General features: G+C 41.5%; 1 protein-coding gene across 5 annotated transcripts in view; it reads left to right on the forward strand.

Annotated features, from left to right (window-relative positions):
- The window catches only part of epha8 (eph receptor A8), a 96,419-nt gene extending 73,257 nt beyond the window's left edge, over positions 1 to 23,162 (forward strand). Inside the window, exons 7-20 of one of the 5 annotated variants that reach the window (XM_079578244.1) lie at positions 3,909 to 4,064; positions 5,477 to 5,917; positions 8,082 to 8,206; positions 10,220 to 10,382; positions 12,111 to 12,243; positions 13,961 to 14,028; positions 16,228 to 16,353; positions 16,925 to 17,110; positions 17,675 to 17,736; positions 18,974 to 19,201; positions 20,634 to 20,783; positions 20,869 to 21,059; positions 21,822 to 21,986; positions 22,197 to 23,162. In XM_079578244.1, the coding sequence (XP_079434370.1) occupies positions 3,909 to 4,064; positions 5,477 to 5,917; positions 8,082 to 8,206; positions 10,220 to 10,382; positions 12,111 to 12,243; positions 13,961 to 14,028; positions 16,228 to 16,353; positions 16,925 to 17,110; positions 17,675 to 17,736; positions 18,974 to 19,201; positions 20,634 to 20,783; positions 20,869 to 21,059; positions 21,822 to 21,986; positions 22,197 to 22,311 (2,309 nt within the window). In that variant the 3' untranslated portion in view covers positions 22,312 to 23,162. The remainder of the gene's footprint in view (positions 1 to 3,908; positions 4,065 to 5,476; positions 5,918 to 8,081; positions 8,207 to 10,219; positions 10,383 to 12,110; positions 12,244 to 13,960; positions 14,029 to 16,227; positions 16,354 to 16,924; positions 17,111 to 17,674; positions 17,737 to 18,973; positions 19,202 to 20,633; positions 20,784 to 20,868; positions 21,060 to 21,821; positions 21,987 to 22,196) is intronic. The other 4 variants (XM_079578246.1, XM_079578245.1, XM_079578247.1 and 1 more) reach the window with 4 other exon arrangements.
- Positions 23,163 to 23,626: the final 464 nt, after the last annotated feature.

A 23,626-nucleotide genomic window follows, 5' to 3' on the forward strand; every position in this document is an offset into this window, starting at 1 on the left:
GCGTCACTTTTTGTTGCTTTTCTGTCCATTTTTCATCACTTTTCTGATGCTCTTTTTTTGGCCTTTTTGTTGCTCTTTTGTAGCTTTTTGTTTCACTTTTTTTGTTGCTCTTCCTCATTTCCGTCTCATTTTTGACCATTTTTTATCAAGACGCTTTCAGATTTGGGTAATGCTCGCACCAAACCAGTCCGGTCACTGAACAAACACATACAACAATGCACACACCACCACTGTTCTCTCATACTCCCAAACTTTCATCTTTCCCGTGCATTTCTTTGCATCTAAACTCCTATGCGGCCGTGGTGGGAGCGCATCAGCCATAACTCACTCTGTCAGCACGAGCGCAGGTGTGTGTTTGACTTTGCACCTCTCTAAATGATATTCTCCAGCTCAAATTTCACAGCGTTTAATGCAAATCAGCTTGTGGCCTTGTTTCCCCCCGGCAGACGAATTGTCGAGTGAATTGATTGGTGTGGAGTGGAAGTGACTGAACATTGTCTTGCAAGTCGTTAACGCAGTGAAAACTTTTATCCTAGAATTTGCTGACACTTTTGGTTGGCATGGCAACAACATAAAAACACAACTGGAGCTAAGTGTGTTTGTTTCCATTCACTTTATTTTTAGTTTTGTTTAGTAATCCGGCATGTAACAAATCAAGTTAACACAATTTTCACTTTTGTCCGCGTTCGCAAAAGCTCATAAAGTTCAGAATTTCTCCCCGCGTTTACATGTTATTGACTTTGATAAATGTCACTTCTTTGCTGAATCTCCCCGTCGCTTGTGGGCGGTTGAATAATTAGATAATGGCCTATAGTTTTGATTGCTGTAGCTCGTTGGGCTGAATGCGTCGTGGGTGTGCACTGACAGCGTGTGACGGATGCACTGTGAACATGTCTGTGTCTCCGCGAATGCTCCTTTGTCACTGCTAACGAGGCTTCGCTCTGTCACAATGCAAATCACCAGACGGCAGACAGTGGAAGTGTTGAATTTAAACTCGAAAATAAAATAAAACAGGGGAAGAGTAAATAGAAAGGGAAGTTTTAACACTATAGAGGGTGTGAATTAAAATGACAATCGCCACACTTCGTTGTAAATACTAATAACTTTAATCATTTTAACCAAGTGCATTTTCTCCAGCTCAGCTTTACCCAAATCTAAAAGTGTACAGTCACATTTTTGTCACTTTTTTGTCACTTTTTGTCACATTTTATCACATTTTTGTCACTTTTTTGTCACATTTTCGTCACATTATTCGTCACATTTTTGTCACATTTTTATCACTTTTTCGTTACTTTTTTGTCACATTTTTGTCCCGTTGTTGCCATTTTTCTGTTGCTCTTCTGTGGTGTTTTTGTCACTTTTCTTCATCAAATTTTTGTCACTTTTTCTTCGTCACATTTTTGTCGCATTTTTGTCATGTTTTTGTCACATTTTTGTCACTTTTTTGTTGTGTTTTCCTCCTTGTTTTCTTCTGTCACTATTTAGATTTGGGTAAAGCCAAAACTGGACAAAATCTGCTCGGTTCAGTTTAAGAGGTTAAAGCAGTTCTAAGTACTGCAGGTGTTGTAGCATGTTATGTATTTTTACTCTTAAATTGTCTGTGAGCTTGGCTGTAAACACTGCTAAAGTGGTGCCACCCACTTGCCCGTTAGCCTGGGAGATGAAAGACCCCATTAACACTTGTATTACCCCTCAAGGAACTACGAAAAGGATTTATTAAGGTAAACAAGTTACTTAGTTCTGCTTTAACAGCTATGTTCAACTTTGAACCCTGCTACATTTAATGCGTGAAGTGCCAAAGTGGTTGATTATGAATGTGTGCTTATTTTTTTTTAACATAGAACACACTTCTTGCTCTCAAATTACCCGCAAATTACTTACACGATTTACAATATAAAACAGCGTAACAAGAGACCATGTTAAAAGTTTAAATCATTTCTTAAATATTTGACTGCTGTTAAAATATCAAAGTCAAATCATCTTCCATTGCCAGGAAAAGTCCATTCGTCTCGTACGCCGTCACATCACACCGCTCATTTCACGACATGAATCCCTTTTGCCCTTCCCAAATTGATATATAATTACCGTGGCAGTGACCGGAGACCCGGCGCAGATGAAAGTTGGACTAGCTCATTCAGATTTGGTCTAAAAATCTGGTGCACTGTTGATACTCCCCGAGAGCGCCTCAGTACCCAGACGCTCTGATCCCGATTCACTTTTAACTCGGCTCTGATTAATAATGGAAGGACTGCAGATAAATATATTCTGTTTCCGATAGACTTCTGGACCATAAATGGGGCATACGTACGTTCAGAAAGCAGGAAAAGAAAAAAGTCATTTTTGGTCTTCGGCGGCGGGTAATTTATGCCACTGAGCGTTGTGTTTCCATAACCTTTACTTGTACAAATGGTGCAGGGCTCAGAGATGGAAATGTGCTAAAGGAACATGAAACAGAATTGTCAATGGCGGTGCGCTGAGAGGGCAGAAAGTTTCCAGGTTAAACAGATGGACCGTGTGACGTCTGATCAGCATTGGAGCGAGTTTTGTCATGATGAAAGAACAGCAAATTAACCTTATCATAGATTATCAGGCATATTCTCAATAACCAACCCGGGTTGTAAAGAAAAAGTAATAAAATAAAATCCATACCCAGATTGTAATCTATGCCAGTATCCAGATTCTGTTTTGAAAAGAAGACAAATACAATGGTCTTAATTTCCATCAGAAGAAGTATGTAAAAATACAAGCATAAAAAACAACAACTATGGTCTGGAAAGTGGGGGTCGCAAGATGATTTTGAGACAATATTTCTGAAATTAAATATGATGTATTTTTGATTGAAAACAGGATATTTTAGTGAAATTATGCCAAATATCAAAATACAGTATCCAAACAGTATCAACGCATTGACCCAGATTTTAAATGTTTTGCACCTTTATTTATTATAGTGATTTTGGGGGTCGCTGCCTGAAAAGTTTGGGAACCTCTGGTCTAAAACATTTGTCCCCAAAGTGGCGATATTTTCTTTCTTAAAAAAAAAGAAAAAAGAAATGGCACTGAATTTTGATATATTTTTTGGTTGATAATAAAATATATTTGAAAACAGTATCAAATAAAAACAGATTTTCAGAATTTCGCTGTGTTGAACTGCTGGTTAGCATCAGCTGCCAAACCCTAACCAGTCTCAGAATCAGCCCTGAACCCGTCAGCACACGGCACGGCTGCAATTTCCAAAGTATTTCACAGTTTTAAATAGAGCCCAAGCTCCCGATCCACTCTCTTACAGAAAAGAAAGCAGCTCTGATGGCCTTTGATTTTGGGACTTGCTTTTTCAAATAGGTGTTTTTGTATTAATAATCAAGCCATGAATGAACATATTTTAAATGGAAAACTGCAATGCCAAAACTTAAGGGCAGGTTTTCACTCACAGAACTGCTCAAAAACTCCACGGGACCACTGGACATGACAATCCTGACTATGTTGTGCCTTAAACCTATATACTGCAATAGTTCATTTTTGCAGTTTTACTTCATAATCATTACAGCACTTTATCAAAACAAGGATTTTTGTTTGTTGAAGGACTGCTGGTTGTCAGCTTGTCTTGGCAGCCGTCCCTTCATATGCCCATGAAAGTAGCAGGAAAACGGGGGAAAGCTTGTACATGTGTCACGGTGCATTGACTTTCCCATTTCTGTACTGCATGTGTAATTAAACTTTTATTCGACCCAGACAAGGTCGACCCACTGAGAACGACTCAGTGACCCACTTTATTGTCGAAATACCCCATGTGAATGCGCCTCAAATGCTCTGATATAATGGCAAAAATGATATGAAATAATGACAAATTAAATGTGTTTATCGTCTGTTTTGATTGCAGTTTGTGTGTGTGTGTTCTGTGCTGTGTGCAGCTTGCGAGGTGGGCTTCTACAAACCGGTGGCGGGTGACGGTCTGTGCGGGAAGTGTCCTCAGCACAGTCACTCGGAAACCAGAGCCGCTGTGTCCTGCCCCTGCGACTCCAACTACTACAGAGCAGCGGACGACCCTGCTGCGGCACCGTGCTCACGTAAGACCAGGGAGAGAGATGGCTTTTTTTTACCTGTGACTTTAATAATTCCTCACAAAGACAACCATAAAAACATGTTCATGTGTGATAGAGCTGGCTGGATCCAAGCCTGATGAAAATGTGTGGGGAATGATTTAAAACATCTACTATTATCCATCCAGTGGAATGTTTGACTCTCCACGTGTTATGTATGTGCCTTACTCTACCTTGTCTTAGTGTTACAGGTACCACTGCGATTATTTCAGGCAGCACTCAGGGTCCTCTGCAAGTTTAGAATTTGACGCAGTTTCATTCATGTTTTATCCTCTTAAATGTTAAAATTATGTTTTCAACCCCCTACTTGTTCCAGCAATGTCCTAATGTGTAGAATGAACCCAAACGTGTTCACCACAACTGCCTCTAAAATCCTGCACTGTCACTCAAAAAGATGATAATTCGGGTCCGAAGAGCTGTCATGCACGAGCGTAATATAGAAGGTGCAGTTACGCATTAGACCTGAGGTGGCAGTAGCGAATATGAAATGTCAACTTTCATCTAGTCCCTTTAAGGCAGGGGCCCTCAAACTACGGCCCGCGGGCCAAATCCGGCCCATTTCTGTGCGGAGTTAGGATATTTTAACTAAATAACCAGTTTACTCATTCCAGCCACTAGGGGGCAATTTGAATAAATAAAAAATTATTCCACAGGTGTCCAGCAGAGGGCACCCAGATAAGAGATCAGAATATAAACACATTATAGCCACGTGGTAAATGAAGCTTACCACCACAGAGTGTGGAGAGAATGAATAATGACTAAAGTACTTTGAGAAACTTGTGACACAGGCTTGTAAAGCACAATACAAGTGTAAGAAGTTATTACTTTGGTCACATTACATAATGATGTTTTATTTGAAAATAGAAATAAATGAAAACCAAAACAAAGTGCAAAGACTTGATTACTATTTTTGCAAACCACTACAGTGAAACAAATATGAGCCTGAATCAAGTGTTGATCTTGTGGATATAGTAGTGGGGACGACTGTGCCAGGCGAGTAATCTCTACTTCACAATGAGGCATTTTGGTCTGGGTCATACAATTATATGTAATAGCCAACCCGGTCCGGCCCCCTATCACAGTCAGGCACAATAATGTGGCCCCCAGAGAAAAAAGTCTGAGGACCCCTGCTTTAAGGTGCTGGTGCTTTGTTGGAAGTCATAGTTTTTCACTAAAGTTCTGACCTGTTGTTGGTTTTTTTTGACTGGTTTTAGATTTGCTGGTACATAGAAAGCTTATGAGTCTGACTTAGTGTGAAAAGATTGGGAACCAAACATGCACAATAGTCTAATCCTGGAGCCGAGATAGAAAGATTTGAAGGCTGTCCAAACAATTTCTGATGATTGATCATTTCACGTGGTCCTTCTGCTTCTGTCCAGGCCCTCCATCTGCCCCAGTGAACCCCATCTCCTCGGTCAACGGCACCTCCGTCAACCTGGAGTGGGACAGACCTCTCGACACTGGGGGACGCTCCGACCTGCTGTACCGAGTGCAGTGCCTGAGGTGCTCCGGGGAGGGGCCCTGTGAGGACTGTGCCTCCTCTCCCGGGGGCCTGGGAGGATTTGTAGGAGGGGGAAAGCCCAGTGGAGCTGCTGCCAGCCTGGGGGTTGCGGGGACCGGGGGCAAGGTGGAGCGCTCTGGGACAGCAGTGGTGCGCTTCATCCCTCGGCAGACGGGGCTTACAGAGCCCTGGGTCACCGTGCTCAACCTGGCCGCGCACAGCAACTACTCGTTTCGCATCGTGGCCTCCAACGCTGTGAGCCACCTGAGCAATGAGCCGTCGCAGTACTCTGTGGTCAACATCACCACAAACCAGGCAGGTAGGGTTTGGAGGAGCTCTGCATGTCCTCTCTGCAGGTTCTGTTTTGCTTGACACGATGAAAGAGCACATAGCAGTTTTTTTCACTTAGTTTGATTGGATAATGCTGGTGAATAGTTATGTACTTATATGGGCGACTGTGTCCACATTTGACCTCTTCTACTGTCACCTCCTTTGCCCATTTTCACTGCAAAAATTCTCCATTTAAGAAACTCATTAAAAAAAATGTCCATGGGGCAAGATTTTTACACTTTAACTGAGCACATATTCTCCACTTTGGCTTTACCCAAATCTAAAGCTTCTGGACAGGAGCTCACAGCCTATAAAACTGATCATGACATTTTTTTCATTTTTTTTTAATGCGTTTTTGCGACTTTTTGGCTGTTCTTTTGTTGCTTTCTCATCACTTTTCAGGCATGTTTTAGTCGCTCTTTTGTCGTATTTTTATCCACATTCTTGTCTCGTTTTTGTCACTGTTTTGACGCTTTTTTCAACAACATTTTGATTTGGGTATAGCCAAACTGGAGAAAAATGTGCTTGGTTCAGGTGGGAGGTAAGAAAAAAGGTTTAATCGCACTCAAAACGGGCTAACACATCTTAATTTGCTTGAAATAAAATGGTTGTAAACTGGCACAATCTTGGCACTATTTAAAATGTTTTGTGTTTGCCATTAACTTCAAAAACACCTGCCGTGATGAGCGCATAAGTTTGCTCCCGACACAATGTGTTTAGCATAACGGCAGTGACTGTCCATCAGTAACTCACTGCCTGCGATGTAATCTGAGCTATTTATTCATGTATGTATGTTATTTGGACAAAACCCCGTCACAAACATGTAGAGAAATAACGAGACAGGAAGAGCAGCGTCTCCTGAGAATTAACTCGGAGGTCACGTGTCTCCCGCATGCACACAACCTAGCGGTGCTAAATAGCTGTTTCAGATGCTTATTCAGGTTATGGCGGTTGGACAAATATAGAATAACAATGTAACGATCAGGTTTTACGAATTTACTCAATTATGGATTTACTCAACAACTGATAGAGCTCAAAGATGTCGTCAAAACTGCTAAGATTTCTGTGATTCCGAGTGCATTCCATAATAATAAACCCATAGACATTTTAAAATGTAAAATACTGGATTTGTGGTTCGTGTCTGAATTCATCAGCGTGTTTGATTAAAAAAAAAAAAATCTTTATAACATTTCATCCCAAACTCTAGATTACAATCCAATCTTTATCTCTATATCAAAGTTTTGTACATGATTGATTAAAACAAACATAAAACAAATGCATTTGCATTTAGCTCCTCATGGTTAGGTTTACTGAAAGAATGAAAAACAACAACTGAAAAGCTAACAAATAAGAGGGACACACAAATAAATAATACATGTAAGCAATCAAAAGAAATTAAACAGTCTAATAAATAGAAAACATTGCAGAAAATATAAAACAAGATTATTGTAATTAAAATGAATTGATAGACAACAGAAAACCGCACTTGTAACAACAAAGCCGTACTTCCATTTTTGTATTTCTCAGCTGAAAGAATCAGAATTCCTTTTTACTTAATGCTTTTATATATTTTACTTGCTTCTTTTTCCTGACTTTGAGAGCACATTTTACTTCTAAACTTGCCCTTTTGTCCCCTAAAACCTCACTGCTGCTTTAGTTCTCTTAGACTTTGTAGTTTCTCTTATTCAATGCTTCTCAACATGTAAAAGTACATTTAAACTCTGGCCTCAAAACATTTCTGGCCCAAACTGTAGCAAACTTTTCTAAAAGCTGTCTCTGGTTTTGCCCGTCAGCGTGCTAGTGGCTGCATGCAGCCGCTGAGGTTAAAATGTGAACACATCTCTGTCTCCACTGTCTGTTTCTCCGCTGTCAAATTACAGAAGGAGTGTCAAAAATATAGAAAAGTGCTGTCACAACCACATTTTTTTGCTGATCCTAAAGAGAGTGCACTATATGCACCATATACTGCACTATAAGCGACTGCTGTCACTGTCACCACCACATATAGATATAGCTTAGAAATGCCTTCAGTGGAAGAGAAACCAAATTGATTTATCTATTTATTTATTGTCGAAGGATTCAAAGTGTGCACATTTTACAATTGTGTTTCTGTATGCCCCTCGCGATAAAATGTACTTTATTTGCCCATTCAGCCCCGTCCGAGGTGATGGCAGTGCGCCAGGAGAACACCAGTCAGAACAGTGTGACTCTGATGTGGCACGAGCCCGACCAGCCCAACGGAGTCATCCTCGAGTATGACATCAAGTACTTTGAGAAGGTACCGGCTGATTATACATACACATCTAATGCACATGGATCTCACAGACCATGGAAGGTGGATGTAAATCTGTGTATGTATCACGTCCCAAGTGTTGAGGCACATTCATTAGTGCGCACAGACTGGGAATGGCTCGCACATGTTGGGGACTGTGGTTGGATGGCTTAATCCGGGAGCGGGACTGTGGTGTCGGTGCGGCTAATTGAAAGGAAATGGGGGTCGGAGCTGACGAACAGGAGGAGGATGAGCCCGAGTCAAACGCAGCTCAGTGAAAGTGACAGTGACAGCGAGCGACTGGTGGGAGCTTTAGCCAAGCGACGGGCTAATTGGTGCAAGTCTGAGTGAGTGTGTTCAGTGAGAAGGTGTGCCGGGTGTGTTGGAGCTTGTGTGATGTAGCACTATGGCTTACAATGCACCGGTCAGTCGTCATGGTCCTCTGCTGTTCTCAAACTCCCAACCCAGCTGGCTGACTCAAGATCCCAAATCAGATCCTAGGAAGGAATTTGCTTGCTTCCCAAAATAAACAAATATTATTTTATGAGAAATGTGGAATAAAGTAGAATGAACACATTTATTCTTAATGTCAAAGCTGTACCAGAGCAGCTGGTGTTGCCCTTTAAAACCCAAACTATTGTCAACAGATTCCAACATATTTCCACAAATTATGTTCTAGATCGAGACTAATGTTTCAGTCTGTTCCTATTGTACGCTATGTGTGACCGCATTAGGCTGTCTCTACTGAGAGCTAACACTTTGAGTTTGAACCTCTTAGGATCCACAGAAGTTACGTCTATGCTTCAAGTTTAGACCAGTGGCTTAGCTTCAGGACCTACCATCAGCTGATCATGGCATTCACACCATTCATCAGCTGTCAGTTTTGGCAAAAGTCTGATACCCACTAAAATTGATCCCGGTCGTCATCTCCCAGTGGAAGTTGGCGATTGTGGAGTTTGGATGTTGCGGCTGTGCAGTGGGAGCAGTCAGCCTCATGGTGTAACAGACAGGCTGCTGTGCTGAAGGATTATCTGCTCTCTCTCCTCTGCACTGCTGCTGTTTTAATCTGGCCTCACGCTCTGGGCCAGACGTCTGCAGGGGATTCAAGTGGACAGCTCAGCAATATGCTCCAATGAGGCTGCGCCGCCTCTCAAACACATTACACTGAGCCATGGTCAGGGCACCACCGCTGCCACGGCTAACTATAGCCAATGTGATAATGAGGACAAATTAGCCTGTCGCAGCCTGCCTCATCCCAGACCAAAATAAACCCATGTTTTCAACTGAATTCAAAACACCAACAAGTGTCCTACTGTTACATTTCCAGTCCATAATAAGCCACTGGAAACGAAGATATACTGTCCACAACTAAACATTATGACCACAGTGTACAGACAAAGCAAACACATAAAGAACTACAACAACAACAGCAATCGATATCAGTAGTTTTTAAAGCATGTTCTTAGACCTACTTCAACTCAGACAAACTTTATTGGTCCACAAGGGACCAACACCAATGGTAATAATTATAACATATAGTAGAAAGGTGCAAGTAGAGGAAATCAGGTACTTATAAAGAGTCTATGTACACATTTACAAGGTAGAAAAATGCAGTGAAGCTTTGATATTCAGACAAACAACTAAGAGCAATGTGTGCAGGGATAAGATCTTCACAGTGACTCAGATTTGGGCGTGCTAACCACTCTGCCAAGCACATCATAAAAGTGAAGAGAAAAATGCTCCATAAGTTTCTTCAAAGGTGCTGTCAAATTTGCTGAAAGCAGCAGATCAAAAGATGTCTGTGTTAATTACGCAGCTGAGAGACCGATAACGTCTTTATAACTGGAGAACAGACAGCAGCATCTGCTGTGCACTTACAGGGCCGTTCCAACAGGAAATACATACAACATAACTCTAACAATTAAAACAATTAAAAGCAAACTATTTCTATTAGCAGAGGTAGAAATAACAGCCAACAAACGATACTATAAGTTGATACTGGTGTGTGTGTCTTTGCAGGATCATGAGCATCAAACATACTCCACTCTCAAGTCTAGAAACACCAGTGCACTGGTGTCAGGGCTCAAGCCGGGCACTAAGTACATCTTCCAGGTGAGAGCCCGCACCTCGGCCGGCTGTGGCCGCTTCAGCCAGAACGTAGAGATCCAAACTGGGAAAGCAGGTAAGACCTCGTTGTGTAAACAGTGTGCAAAATGTGTGAACTAAAACTGTTCAAAGCAAAGTTTAAGGATAGTGCAGTCAATAAGATGCTTCACTTAAATGAGCTGAAAATGAAAGTTAATATGTTTTACTGTCTAATAACAATAATAATTTAACAGACTGACGTTATTTCAAAACACAGACATTTGTTTTTCCTTTTACGAATCTGCAAAGCTGCTTCTAAACTAAACAGATAAAATGAGCAGCTAATGCAGCGTCCTTCCACATCTACTCATAAAAACGTATGGCACAGAGCTCTGTATTTGCTCGCTTAAAGACATGGCAACAGGATGTTGTATAGATCCGTCCGGATGGCTCAGCAGGGCTCTGCACTAAAAGGGCCCGGTGTCAGGGAAGGCCAGCGCACCATCTCTGATCCATTGATCCGTTGGTTGTTAGAGGGTCACCCCTGTCAGCAAAACCCAACCCGGGCTCTGTGCACGCCGCTGTTTATGATACACCTGAGGACAACACAACACGCCAAGTATAAAGAAAACTCTTATTGGAATATTTTTCTTGCCTAATAGGGGCTTTGGCACACAAGTAGAAAGAGGTCTATAGAGCCCACCTCCTGCCTGGTCTGCCGTCTCCCTTTGCTGTTTCCCTGACTAATAGTTTGCTCTCTGGACCCCCACCCCCCAACACACACACACCTCATTCTCATTCATTATCCACTCGCAACCCAAGAGCGCTGTACACAACTCCCACAGCAGCCTTCATGCTGACTAATCAATACGTCTTAAGTTTGGGAGAGCGTCTTCGTTCCATTCTGCTGCCCTCTATGGGAGACTCCAGTGGCTCCAGGGGTTGAGGCGTAGCCTGTGTATGTGTGTGGGGCAGTGCTAAATGGTCACCCAGGTGTGTCCAATATTTCATCCTCTTTATATACCAAGCTAAAGTTTTGCATAAATACATAGCTGAAGCTTAAGTGTTTTTCACTCCTGGGACAAAGTGCAGCAGATGTTAGCAATTTGATTGTAAAGAGGAGGTTTGTGTGCTCCCTGTGTATTTGTGCCATTAAACATTTGGAAAGCAAAAGAAACAGCAGCCACCTGGTACACAATGTTTTTTAATAATAATAACCGTATCTATTTTTAGAGCACTTTTAATAATGTGCAGGTAATTGCTGCAAAATAGGGAGAACACAGAACATTAAGTGCATGCAGTTGCTCATTCCAGCTCAAATCCACTGACCCAGTTACATTGACAAATTATAATTAAATAGGGAACTTTTTATTATTATTTATGAGCTCAGATGTGGCCAGAGGAAAAGTGTTCATCTTAACGTTGTGCAGGAAACTTTATGTCTGAAGTAAAGTTCGTCAGATACTTTGACGTCACAGTTTCAGATGATATACTGGTGACTGAGTGTAATCCTTCAAAGCAGCTTAAGTTTTGTCAAGACAAGAATTGACCTTCAGCACCGAGACTGTTTATAGTGTATATAGGACAATTTATCTCTACGCTTTTGCAGAACATAATACCCCAGAAGATTGAACCATCCCACAGAATATATTTTAGCATTGTTTAAAGTGGTTAAGTCCATTACTAGGTTGCCTCTAATTGTGTAAAAACGTCTGTCTAATGTTAATGAACATGAGAGTGAGGGACTGTCCTCGTTGGTCATTGTAACTCCTTTTGTTTTGCCCACATTGGCTAACATTGCTGTATGTATATTTTGTACCCCCAGTTCCCCTGCGCTACAACACCATGACTATCATCTGGATCTGTATGGCTCTTGTGTCTGGCCTGATCGCGTTCATGGCCATCATCATCTGCAGGAAACGGCAAGGCTACACTTTACCACACTACCCCTCGCTGCTGTGTGTGGAACACTTTCTTAAGCTACTTTACCTTAACTTGTGTAATGTCTTTGTGCTAGACCTGCTCGTATTACTCAACTGCTCCAGGCTAAGGCTATATCGGGAAACAGTAGAGTCTTGTTTTTAACAGACGAGCCCAGTGAAGAACCAAGTTTGTTTCCCCGGGACAATCTGCCATTAACTTCAGACACTTAAGACACAAGAAGAGAGAAGTTAAATTAATAAATTAGAAGCGATTTCACAATATTCAAAGGGTCCAAATTGATGGAATATGAGGAGTGTGGCCTTGGTTAAAACCAGCACTAACTAGGCACACGACTACTATATATGCAAGTTGACCGCAATGCTGAAATGTAGTGATGCAGTTTTTATGCAGATTTTGAGAAAAGTCCCCCCATAACATCAACATGTGGCTGAAACCCATCCATAGAATTTTGCATGTGTATCTTCTCTGTCTCATTTACAGTTTTAGTGATTAATGTTTATGTCGATGTCCAGCAGTTTCAGAGTCAAGCCCCTATATCCCTTCAGCTACTCGTGGTCTTGCTTTTGAACTCTCACACTTATACATCGCAAAAATGCTGAAGATGAGTTTATTCTGTGCGTTAATTAATCCTAACTTCAATGCGTGCGAGGTATTTCATTAGCATTATGTTTGAAGGGGAAATGAAGTTTAGGATTAAAGATGTTATCCTGCGTCGTTCACAAAGCTGTGGGCTACGTAGCAGATGGAAGTGTTCAGCGTCTGAGGGTCGAACACATTTGATTCAATTGTCTTTGATCTTATGAATAAAGTAGTTTGAATTTAGCTCAGTCGCGCTTAATAATAGTGAAGCCCAAGCTTTAAGTGGAAAGGTATGAGAAACATAACAAGGCGGATATAATAGCAAACATGTTGTTCTTGCAAATGATGTTGTTCTTTGTGCTGTGCAATGTCTGTTTGGGTTTCCTCCCTGAGTGCTCCAGTTTCAGCCATGCTTATGACATTTCCCTTTCTAGTTACTCTTGTTGTACACAGAAAGAAGGCTCCAAATAATGTTTATTCTACATGCAGTCGTCTAATACAGTTGAGAGGATCCTTATTGTTTCTACTCATGTTACTTTATGCATGGATTATTATTTCCTTTGCTATTAAATCCTCAATACTGATTTGTGTCACAACCATGTTATTGTACAATGGGCATTGTCAATAAGCATCCACAAAGGTCTATTTTGTCCCGGGCTAGACTCAGTTCTTCAATGGATAAGTCCTGTTTTCACCTTCCTGTGAAGTTATATGGAAGGCTTTATTAGATTTTACACCTGCATGTAAACATGTACCTGTCCTGTTGCTCTGTAATTCTTTGCAAATGGTGCCTGCAGTACCTAATAAGCCTCATTACCACAGAGCATAGGACTTTTCCTTCTGCTAACTATAAGTGCCAGTATGTGATGAATAGCCAAAGCTTGATTAATTACTTTCTTATGGTAAAAAAAAGAAGATGAATGCATTAACTTTGATGAAATGTACAGAAGAGTTTGGTAGTAAAAATGTCTTCTGTCTTGTCCTGTATTTATGCGTCTGTCTGTCTGTCTGTCTGTCTGTCTGTCTGTCTGTCTGTCTGTCTGTCTGCCTGCCTGCCTGTCTGTCTGTCTGTCTGTCTGTCTGTCCTCATATGGATGTCCATGTCCATAAATGTGTGTGTGTTCGCTGTGTGTCCTGCGTGTATGTGTACAGACATTGTGGCTACAGCAAAGCGTTCCAGGACTCGGATGAGGAGAAGATGCATTACCAGAACGGTCACGGTATGTTTAGCACAGTCCTCTGTTATGACCGTAATAGATGAGATCACATTTCTTTTTATCCCCATGTAATACAGTTCATCCTCAGAGCAAACCATTTCCATCAGTTACTATTACAGCGCACAGATGCAGAGTTGCATTCATGTACGGCCGGGGCTGGAGAAACTGCCTGGTCATTCAGTGTAATATGATACACTGAAATAAATAAATAAAAATAATAATAATACCTTCACAAGTCAAAAAAGTGAATGTTCCTTCACTAGAGATTTGGCTAATTCGCATTGTGGATTTTATAATATTAGGTTTATGCAGTATTTTAAAGCAGAACTAAGTAACTTATACAAGAGTTGATTAGATGATTGTTTTTTTTTCATCTCCCCCTGGTGCCTCTGGCCAGAAAACCATGCTTGCAACTTTCCTGCCTCCTGGTCGGAGTCACCAATACACACTAATAGAATCACGCAGAAGAAGCTAACAGGCTAACGGGCAAAGCTAGCTGCGGACTAGCGCCACTTTAGCAGTATTTACAGCAAAGTTTGAGTGACAAAAAGTATCTCCATTGTGTAATAGGGTTGTGGCACAATGTACAATATCCTTCTCTCCTTTTGTCTTTTCTGTCAGCGTAGTATTTACTCTCACAGACAATGAGTAAAAAAAATGCAATATGCTACGACACCTGCAGTGGCGCTTATGGCCTCTAGGGGCATGAGTTACTTATCTAATCCAATCCCAATCCACTTTATTTATAGCACATTTAAACATCTTGACAGTTCAAAGTGCTGCACAAAAAATTAATTTTCTTTAAAAAAACAAAAACAATACACAAAAACATCTTAATATAGCTCAGCCAGTCAATAAAATAAAAGAATAAATGATTAAAAATAAGAGAACTTCGTCCTGCTTTAATTCACCAGCTCACAGTGAACCAGCCACATTTTAATTTGGCAAAATTTAACAGTCTGGCCAGCCAGACGCCCTCCTTTCTGTTCAAAAGAAGAACCGTCTGAGCTGCAGAGCAGTATATAATTTCCTGATTTTGCCCATATTGGTCCAATCACGCACCGAGAGGTGGGAGTTCATCCCATCAAGTGATGGAAGCCGTCACCACACTCTTCCAAAACATCAAAGATGGCGGCGCAGGTGACAGACACACTGTTTTCTTCTGCTCTTTTGAGAAAATAAAGCAACACACACCAGAAGTACTCTCAGAGGTGCAGATGTAGAGGAAAATCTTCATAAATAAAAAAAACAGCATCGCACACTCAAGTAGCCGATGTCCAATTTTTAATCAAGGATCCTTGATTAAAAATCGGCTACTTGATGCTGTTTTTTAATTATTATTTATTTTATTCTTCTGCTCTTTTGTCTGTTTAAATCAACAGTGTTGGAAGTGATCCTGGTGAAAAATGTAATTTTTGAAAAGGCTTCCTGTCGCTTGCTCCTGCGACATATCCAACGTTTCTGTAATTGGTCGATCCCGTCTGTCAATCCCGCCCACCGGGAAATTGCTGAGATCACGCTCGCTCTCAGACTACATATCTTTGAAATATCTTTGAAAAAGCATGTTGTTTGGCAGGCCAGGCAACGTCCTGTCACTCCTAAACATATGAGATTTAGGGCCAAGAAACACTTGCAGGATCAAATCTCAAGCAAAACCTTCTCCCAAATTTTAAGTTTCACATTGTAACATGAAAACTGATCTGCAAGTCAGGTGATTTTGCTCACTGACGTATATTGGATTTTTAAAAACATTTCTACAGTATAAAACTGGGACACACTGGGACAAAGGTGCAAGCTGCTCAAAGTGCACTGTCAAATGTTGAAATAAATACTTATTAACAATTATTTTCATGTTTTGATACAATTGCCTTTGGCTTGCATATTCACTAGTACTTACAGCAAGTTGTCCGTGTCAAAGAGGATGTGGATATGGGGTGCAGTGTAACCCATGAGATTATTAGAGTGCATGTTATTTTTTGTATTTTATTTGTTCAACATATTAAAAACACCGTTGAACCTTGCATTTTGATCTCATAAACTATTACCATACAAGAGGAGCAGCTGAATGCAGGGTCACCGTCTGTGTGCTGTTTACTCTGCCCTTCTCATCACGGCCTCCCTTCGCTCGGCACTGACGGGACTCAGATGTGAGGCGCTCTCAATCTCTGCTATGTGACCAAATGCTAATGTTGTTTATCTTAGTGTCATTCCCCGACGCGAGGTTCTATATCGACCCGCACACCTACGAGGACCCCTGCCAGGCGGTGCACGAGTTTGCCCGAGAAATTGAAGCCTCCCGGATCAAAATCGAAAAAATCATTGGCTCAGGTAAAACCGTAACACCTGTACACAACCAGTGCCGCATGCACATACAGATATAGTCATTGGCTGAGTTAACATTAGGTGATTGGACGGTGTTCAGGCAGTGAAGAGTAAAGATGGCCCAGGGGAATCAGAGCACCGGGGTGAGGCTGTCTGTCACCGCTCCTCAGACAGGCAAAGAATACTAACTCTGTGCCACCGACATGAACCAGGCCATTGTGGAGAAATGCTGCTACTGTGGAAAAGGACTGGAGGGAGTAGTGGGAATTTGTATTTGAGTATATTCTACTCCCTCTCTGCCATGTGCAAACCAGAAATGATCGAGACAACAACAAAAACAGCAAGACAAAGATAAGAATTAATGAGAATGTGGATGATCGATGATGAGCCTAGTTTGCACGCAGATCTAGACTTGGAGCCAATAAATGGATTTGTTTCTCTTATCTAACCCCACAAATTAGCTTTCATTTACAGCCTTGGAGAGATTGTGCGTGGGTGTAAAGCATGTTACACTACACCAGAGAGTTCTCTTTTTTTTCTTCACAAGCCTACATGTTTGTTCTCGTGTTGTGTTCAGGAGAGTTCGGAGAGGTGTGTTACGGCCGTATGAGGCTCCCTGGTAAACGAGACATTCCCGTGGCCCTGAAAACCCTGAAGGCGGGCTACACTGAGAAGCAGAAGAGAGACTTCCTGGCAGAGGCTTCTATCATGGCACAGTTTGACCATCCAAATGTAATTCGCCTGGAGGGAGTGGTCACACAGAGTAAGCACTAACTTTAGGATTCATTAAAAAATGTAAAATATTAGCCCTATTAGTATTATAGTGCTAAATGCAGTTTAATAGTTTCTTTTCAGATCATTCATTTGCAACACAAAGCTAGGTAATTGTAGATCCCTATGTGGTTTAGTGGTTAGAAATTCAACCTCAAAGAAAAGAGGATGTGAGTTTGATCAATACGAGTGCACCACCAATCTCTCTGTGGAGTCTGCTTGTCCTGCCCATGCTACTGTGGGCTTCTCTTGATAATATCATTTCCCGTAATTTTCCAAAGAGTGCAGACATATTAAGTATTAGTTTTGGAGTGCCTGATACACATGGCCAGATGAGTTGTTGCAGGGTTAATCGTGAAACCCGTATGCACCTGGAGTTTCTCGGAAACAAAAAAAAAATTACACCATAATTTCCAATTCTGTCCAATACTGATGCAATATGGTGTATGATGCTGAAATACAATAACCAAGCTGTGTCTCTGGCCAACTGTGTGCTTAAACTGTGAACTGAAAATTGTACATCTTATTTTTCCCTTTATGTGTGTTGTGTTTGTAGGTAAACCCGCAATGATCATCACAGAATACATGGAGAACGGCTCGCTAGACTCTTTCCTCAGGGTAAAACAGACCACACAACACGAGTGCTCCCTTTGTTTGATTCTGCTTAAAGTATGATGATAAGGATGGTGAAATTGTTATATCTTTTGTTAAATAATAATTATAATAATGTAGTGGCCTTATAAAGTAAATTTCCAGTCACTCAATTGTCGAATTGCATTATTCATTCATTCCATACCCAGAGGTGGTCGTCTACATTTGCCCTGTGGCAGCCTGTCTATAAAGAGGCTGCCAGTCTATACCATTGGGCCGTCCAATCACTCACACACCATTCATTTTTACACATTTTGAGCTACTCTCCTCACTCTGACTCTCATGGTGGTAAGAGCCTAGTCAGTTTGTGCTAATAAAACATTTGTAAGATGTATTCAGTAAAGACACTTTTTTATTTTTTAATAATGTAAAATTGAGACAAGCCATTTTAAAGCTCAGCGAGTTTTATTTTTCCGTTGATTGGATAACTAATATTTTTCAAATTGTACATGATCTATCGTACATTTCTTTCTAAACTGGTCTTAAAATGTGGTCGGATCTTTATTTAAATCACAAGAATGAGTAAACAGTGTCTACTTAAACTAATACTCCCCGAACATTATCGTTGTCGTATTTTTATTGAGCAGGTAAACTTTCACAGGACAGGGAGGAATAAGTAAGTGAACCCCCTGGATGAGGATCCACCAAGAGCTAATTAGACAAATGTTTGGAGACATTTAGAGTCAGCTGTGAGCCAACCTGAAGTCCAATTACTGACGGCTTAAAGCTGCCCTTGCCACTGAAAAACACAAGAATGGTCCAAGATACATCCTGATTGTGCACATCTAATCTGTAACTACAGTAAACGTCTGGATGAAGTTATTGCTGCCAAATGAGGATCAACCAGCTGTTGAATCTAAGGGTGTACTCACTTATTTCACGCTGTCCTGTGAATGTTTACATGTTATGGCCAATAAAAAATATGATAAAATGTAACTGTTTGGGTGGTGCTAGTTTAAGCAGACACTGTTTACTCATTCTTATGATTTAAATGAAGATCGGACCACATTTTGAAGAAAATTCTCACTTTTTCCTCCCGCTGTATGCTGCACTGCACCATGTAACACTGCTAAAATGACCCTCTATTCAGTCGTGGTCATATCTTATTGTATCATTCCTCAAAGCTCTATCTTCATTAAAATCTCTCCTCTTATCATGCATCTTTTATTTCACCCGTAACAATATTTTCTCTCTGCTCCACCAGCGGCATGATGGACAGTTCACAGTGATCCAGTTGGTGGGGCTGTTGCGGGGCGTGGCGGCGGGCATGACTTACCTCTCAGACTTGGGCTACATCCACAGAGACCTAGCAGCGCGAAACATCCTGGTCAACAGTAACCTGGTGTGTAAGGTGTCCGACTTCGGCCTGTCCCGTGTGCTGGAGGACGATCCTGACGCGGCCTATACCACCAGTGTGAGTTTCCATGTCGAGGCAAGCAAAATTCACACACATACACACCCACACACTCACCCATGCATAATCATAAAGCGTGTTTCCACTGGCAAGCTGGCTTAGCTTCTCAAACTGTGTGACATGTTCCCCCTTAGCTTCTTCAGGTGCTTCTCAGGGTCAGTGCAATTTACTTCGAGGTTTTCTTTTTTCTTGTTTTTGTAATACATTTATGTTCGGTGCTTTTCTGTCTTTTATATGGTACGTTTAATTTACAATAATTATATATCAGGTTTAATCCTGGCGGTAATTGGAGAGTCAAACATCAACAGTTATGAGGTGGTACTTGGTGTGAAGGTTTAATAGGGCTAGTCTGAACTGACTACGTAAGTTTGCTACAGTTAAATTATATGTTTACTCATAAAGGGGTGTGATAACCCCTAGTGAAATGTTACTACGTTGCTCTTGGAACTTTGCTGTATGCTTAAGTGACTCCTCTGTCAGGAAATGTATCTACTACAACACGTATATCAATAAATAATATTCAGTTTCATTTCATAAATGGAGTCATACCAGCCAGACCTTTACGAAGTGTTTATATAAAATATAAGTGTGCATTTATTTTCATGTTTATTGAAAGGCTACATCCAGTGTGAATTATCATGTCTATGGTTAATGTTTGGACTGTACCAGAGTTTTAAACAGGAGTAATTTATATCCGTACAGGAACTGTCTCCTGATTAAACCTGAAATAAAGCTTGTCTTAAAACAGTTCTAAACTGGAACTTAACCATTTGTTAAAGAGAGACAACACCATGTGTTTCATAAACCTGTCCTGATGATACAGCAGATAACAAAACAAAAGGTCTACACAAAGCAATGTGAGGGCTGTTAACTGTAAAGAAAAGACCCAAATACGCAATTTGCTGTACAAAATGCTATCCCAAAGAAAATGATTGTTTTGTTTGCTTTATTCAGTCCTGAACAACAGCAGCTGTGTGCCAGACATAAAAGTTAAATGTGGCTACAGCGAAGCAATACAAATCCAATCAGAGTGTATAGCAGTGAGATGGAAGGTGTGGGTAAATATAGGCCAATATTAAAGCTGCAGTCTGCAGGGATGGAGCGCACAAAGCAGCTCCTTACATTCTGTGATGCTATCAGCTCCACGCACTCTGTGGAAATCAGTGTATGACGCATTTGTCTGTTCCACTCTGAGCTCAACTGTCAAATTATAGAAGCGCGATTATTACTTGACGCTTCACTGTGAGCAGTTCAGGGCCTGCGTGAACTTTCTGAAGTTATTTGTTTGCTTGATTTTAAGTGTGTCGTCATCTATAGACTAGTTACTAAAAATATATATAGTGAAGTAAAGCATCACTGTTTTGATTCATTTTAACCTGAAATTTTAATATTATTTGTTAGCATTTAAACTGTAGAGTTATTGTGTTAATAATCTTACATACTTCTTCAGGGTGGTAAAATTCCCATCCGCTGGACAGCTCCGGAGGCCATAACATACAGGAAGTTCTCCTCCTCCAGTGACGTGTGGAGCTACGGGGTGGTCATGTGGGAGGTGATGTCCTATGGAGAGCGGCCATATTGGAACCTCACCAACAGAGATGTGAGCACTTTGAGCCTAATATGAGTCAATGGTTAAATCCATTTTCAAAATGTTTTCTGAATCTTGGTCCAATTTGGCTTTGTAGGTGATCAAATCAGTGGAGGAGGGGTACAGGCTGCCCGCTCCCATGGGCTGTCCCGCTCCTCTGCACACACTCATGCTGGACTGCTGGCAGAAGGATCGCAACGAGAGGCCGCGCTTCTGCCAGATAGTCACTGTTCTCGACAAGCTAATCCGCAACCCAGAGAACCTCAAGTCCATGGACACGCTCTGCAGGTGAGTGTCCGCACAATACTCCATTTTCCAGACAAAGCAACGTGGGTTCATTGTATTCCACTTTCCCCAAACTGAGAAAGCTTTTGATTTCATTTGCACACACTGTGTGCCAACATTTAAACAAATATTGGTTCGTGTGATTTGCGGATTTCACAAGTAAATCAAAGATAGCTACCCGCTGTGAATGGCCACAAAAGAACATCTCCCGGACATTGTATTATGACGCACTGTTTGGCGCCTACAATAAATTTTGCCCTGGTGCGGCTTGAAAAAGTTGCCAAGTTTCTCTCAAAGTTATCCTGGAGATAGAGTGAGCCATTGTTTTTCCATCATCTGAGATAGTGCCCGTGATATTGACATTGATCTATGCTGGATCTGCTGGTGGGTTTGAATGGACAGCAGGCTACATTGTTCTTTTCAGATCCGGGGGCTGTCAGTCAGTGAAGCATGGCGAGGTACAGTTTTTGAGCCGGAGGGACACCTATGGGTGCACAGAGATGCCGGGCTGTTAAGAATTTCTCTCAGCATTAATCTAACTAAAGCAGCCATCCCACAGCCACCACCTCCACCGCTGCTCTGTCATTTTAACCGCTATCGATTTTCTGCCTGTGTTACCAGCACAATCCAACCCCCCTTTTGTCTCTTGTCTTGCTGCTCTGACTGTGCTTGCTTTCTGTCTTTCCCTTGTTTTCTGACTAACCTGTATGTCTTTTCTATCCATCTTCTGCCCTTTGCATCCATGTCTGGTCATTTGTCTCTCAGCCGCAGTCTAAACAGCCCTCCTCTGATGGAGAGGGCTGCCCCTGACTTCAGTAGCTGTAACTCAGTAGATGATTGGTTGGACACCATAAAGATGGGCCGCTACAAAGAGCACTTTGCAGCAGGAGGATACCACACATTAGGACACGTCATAAGCTTGAACCAAGGGTAAGTGCCCGTTGGTGTTTGTAACCAATTAGCTAAGGTGGCTCCATACTATTTCAGTTGTGATCAGTTTTCACTTTGGCCTGATTTTGTTAGCGCAGCTCACAGATATCACCCTCACATGTGTGGCTTTTAAAAATCATGTTGAAAAAACATTAAGCTAATTGTACAATAATCACCTGATGCAAAGTGTGTGCTGTGTCTTTCCTGCAGGGACATTCAGAGGCTGGGCGTGACACTCATGGGACACCAGAAGAAGATCATGAGCAGTGTGCAACTGATGAGAGTGCAGGTGCTGAACAAGAGCGTCCCCTCTGTGCATGTATAACTGCAGAGTAAACGCCCTGAGCTCTGCGCCTGGGGGACTGAAACTGCAGATACCCAACACAGAAGCTACAGTCAATGGGAGAAGAACTGGTCAAGAGCTTTTTCCTCGAGGGTTTGAACATTTTATCAAGAGTGCAAAAGGACTACTTTAGGGCAGCAGTTTTTTCTTTTCCTAATTGACAACATTATGTCTTCTTTTGAAACAGAAAAGACTGCCTTAAATACCACAAAGATTTATGTTCATTGTCTACAAAGAGAATATATTATGAATGCTTTCATGAATTGCCAGTTGCAGAGCAGAGGTGCAGTGAGGGTATAGATGAACATGGGGTTTATTTTCAAAGCTCCAAGAAGGGGACTGAAGTTGTAAAAAAGTGAATGGAGAATGTGAAATGGGGCTCACCCAAGTTGCCAGATAGTCTTCAGAGTGGAGAAGACCTTGTTCACCCCAGGCTATTAATAACAACAACACAGGCGCACCTCTGCAGTGTCCACATGTGATGGATGACCCCAGCGGAGCCTGTGGAGCCCTATAGGCCCAATGAGAAACTGAAACGCACAACTGCTGTACACAGACTCAATGAACGGTGCACTTTATTCTACTGTAAGCTCCTATCTGTCTGTGGAGCTCTGGGAAGTGTGCCTCACTTGTGCTTACAGCTACAACTGTTTTAAACAGTTGTAGAAAATTTGTTCAGAAACAATCTAACTGAATGCTCATTTGCTGAGTCCCTTTTATCCAGCAAATAAAGGGGACTTGGTTATGGTAAACACACAATTTACAAAAGCTAGCACTTAAAGCAGGACTAAGTAGCTTGTTTATCTTAATAAATCCTTTCCGTAGTCCCGCTGGGGGTATACAAGTGTTAATGGGATGATTGGGGGGTTTCTCCCTGGTGTCTCTGGCCAGAAAACCACAATTGCAACTTTCCTGCCACCGGGTCGGAGGCGCAATACACACTGATGGAATCACGAAGAAGAAGCTAACAGGCTAACGGGCAAAGCTAACTGCGGGCTAGTGCCACATAAACAGAATTTACAGCCAAGTTTGAGTGAAAAATTGTCTCCATTTTGTAATTGGATGTACAACATCCCTCTCTCCCTTTGTCTTTTCTATCAGCATAGTATTTACTCTCTTAATGAGTAAAAAAAAAGTTGCTTAGTTCTGCTTTAAAGTGAGGCCATAAAAGGCGCTCAAATGGGGAATAAATATATATTCAAATCAACATATCCTTATAAACATTTATGAACTATAGTTTTTTCTGAACCTGTTTTAAAGTCATATCTACAAATCAGTGCAGCTAAACTGAAGTACC

Source organism: Gobius niger (genome assembly GCF_951799975.1).
Source record: "Gobius niger genome assembly, chromosome: 20".
Taxonomy (NCBI): domain Eukaryota; kingdom Metazoa; phylum Chordata; class Actinopteri; order Gobiiformes; family Gobiidae; genus Gobius; species Gobius niger.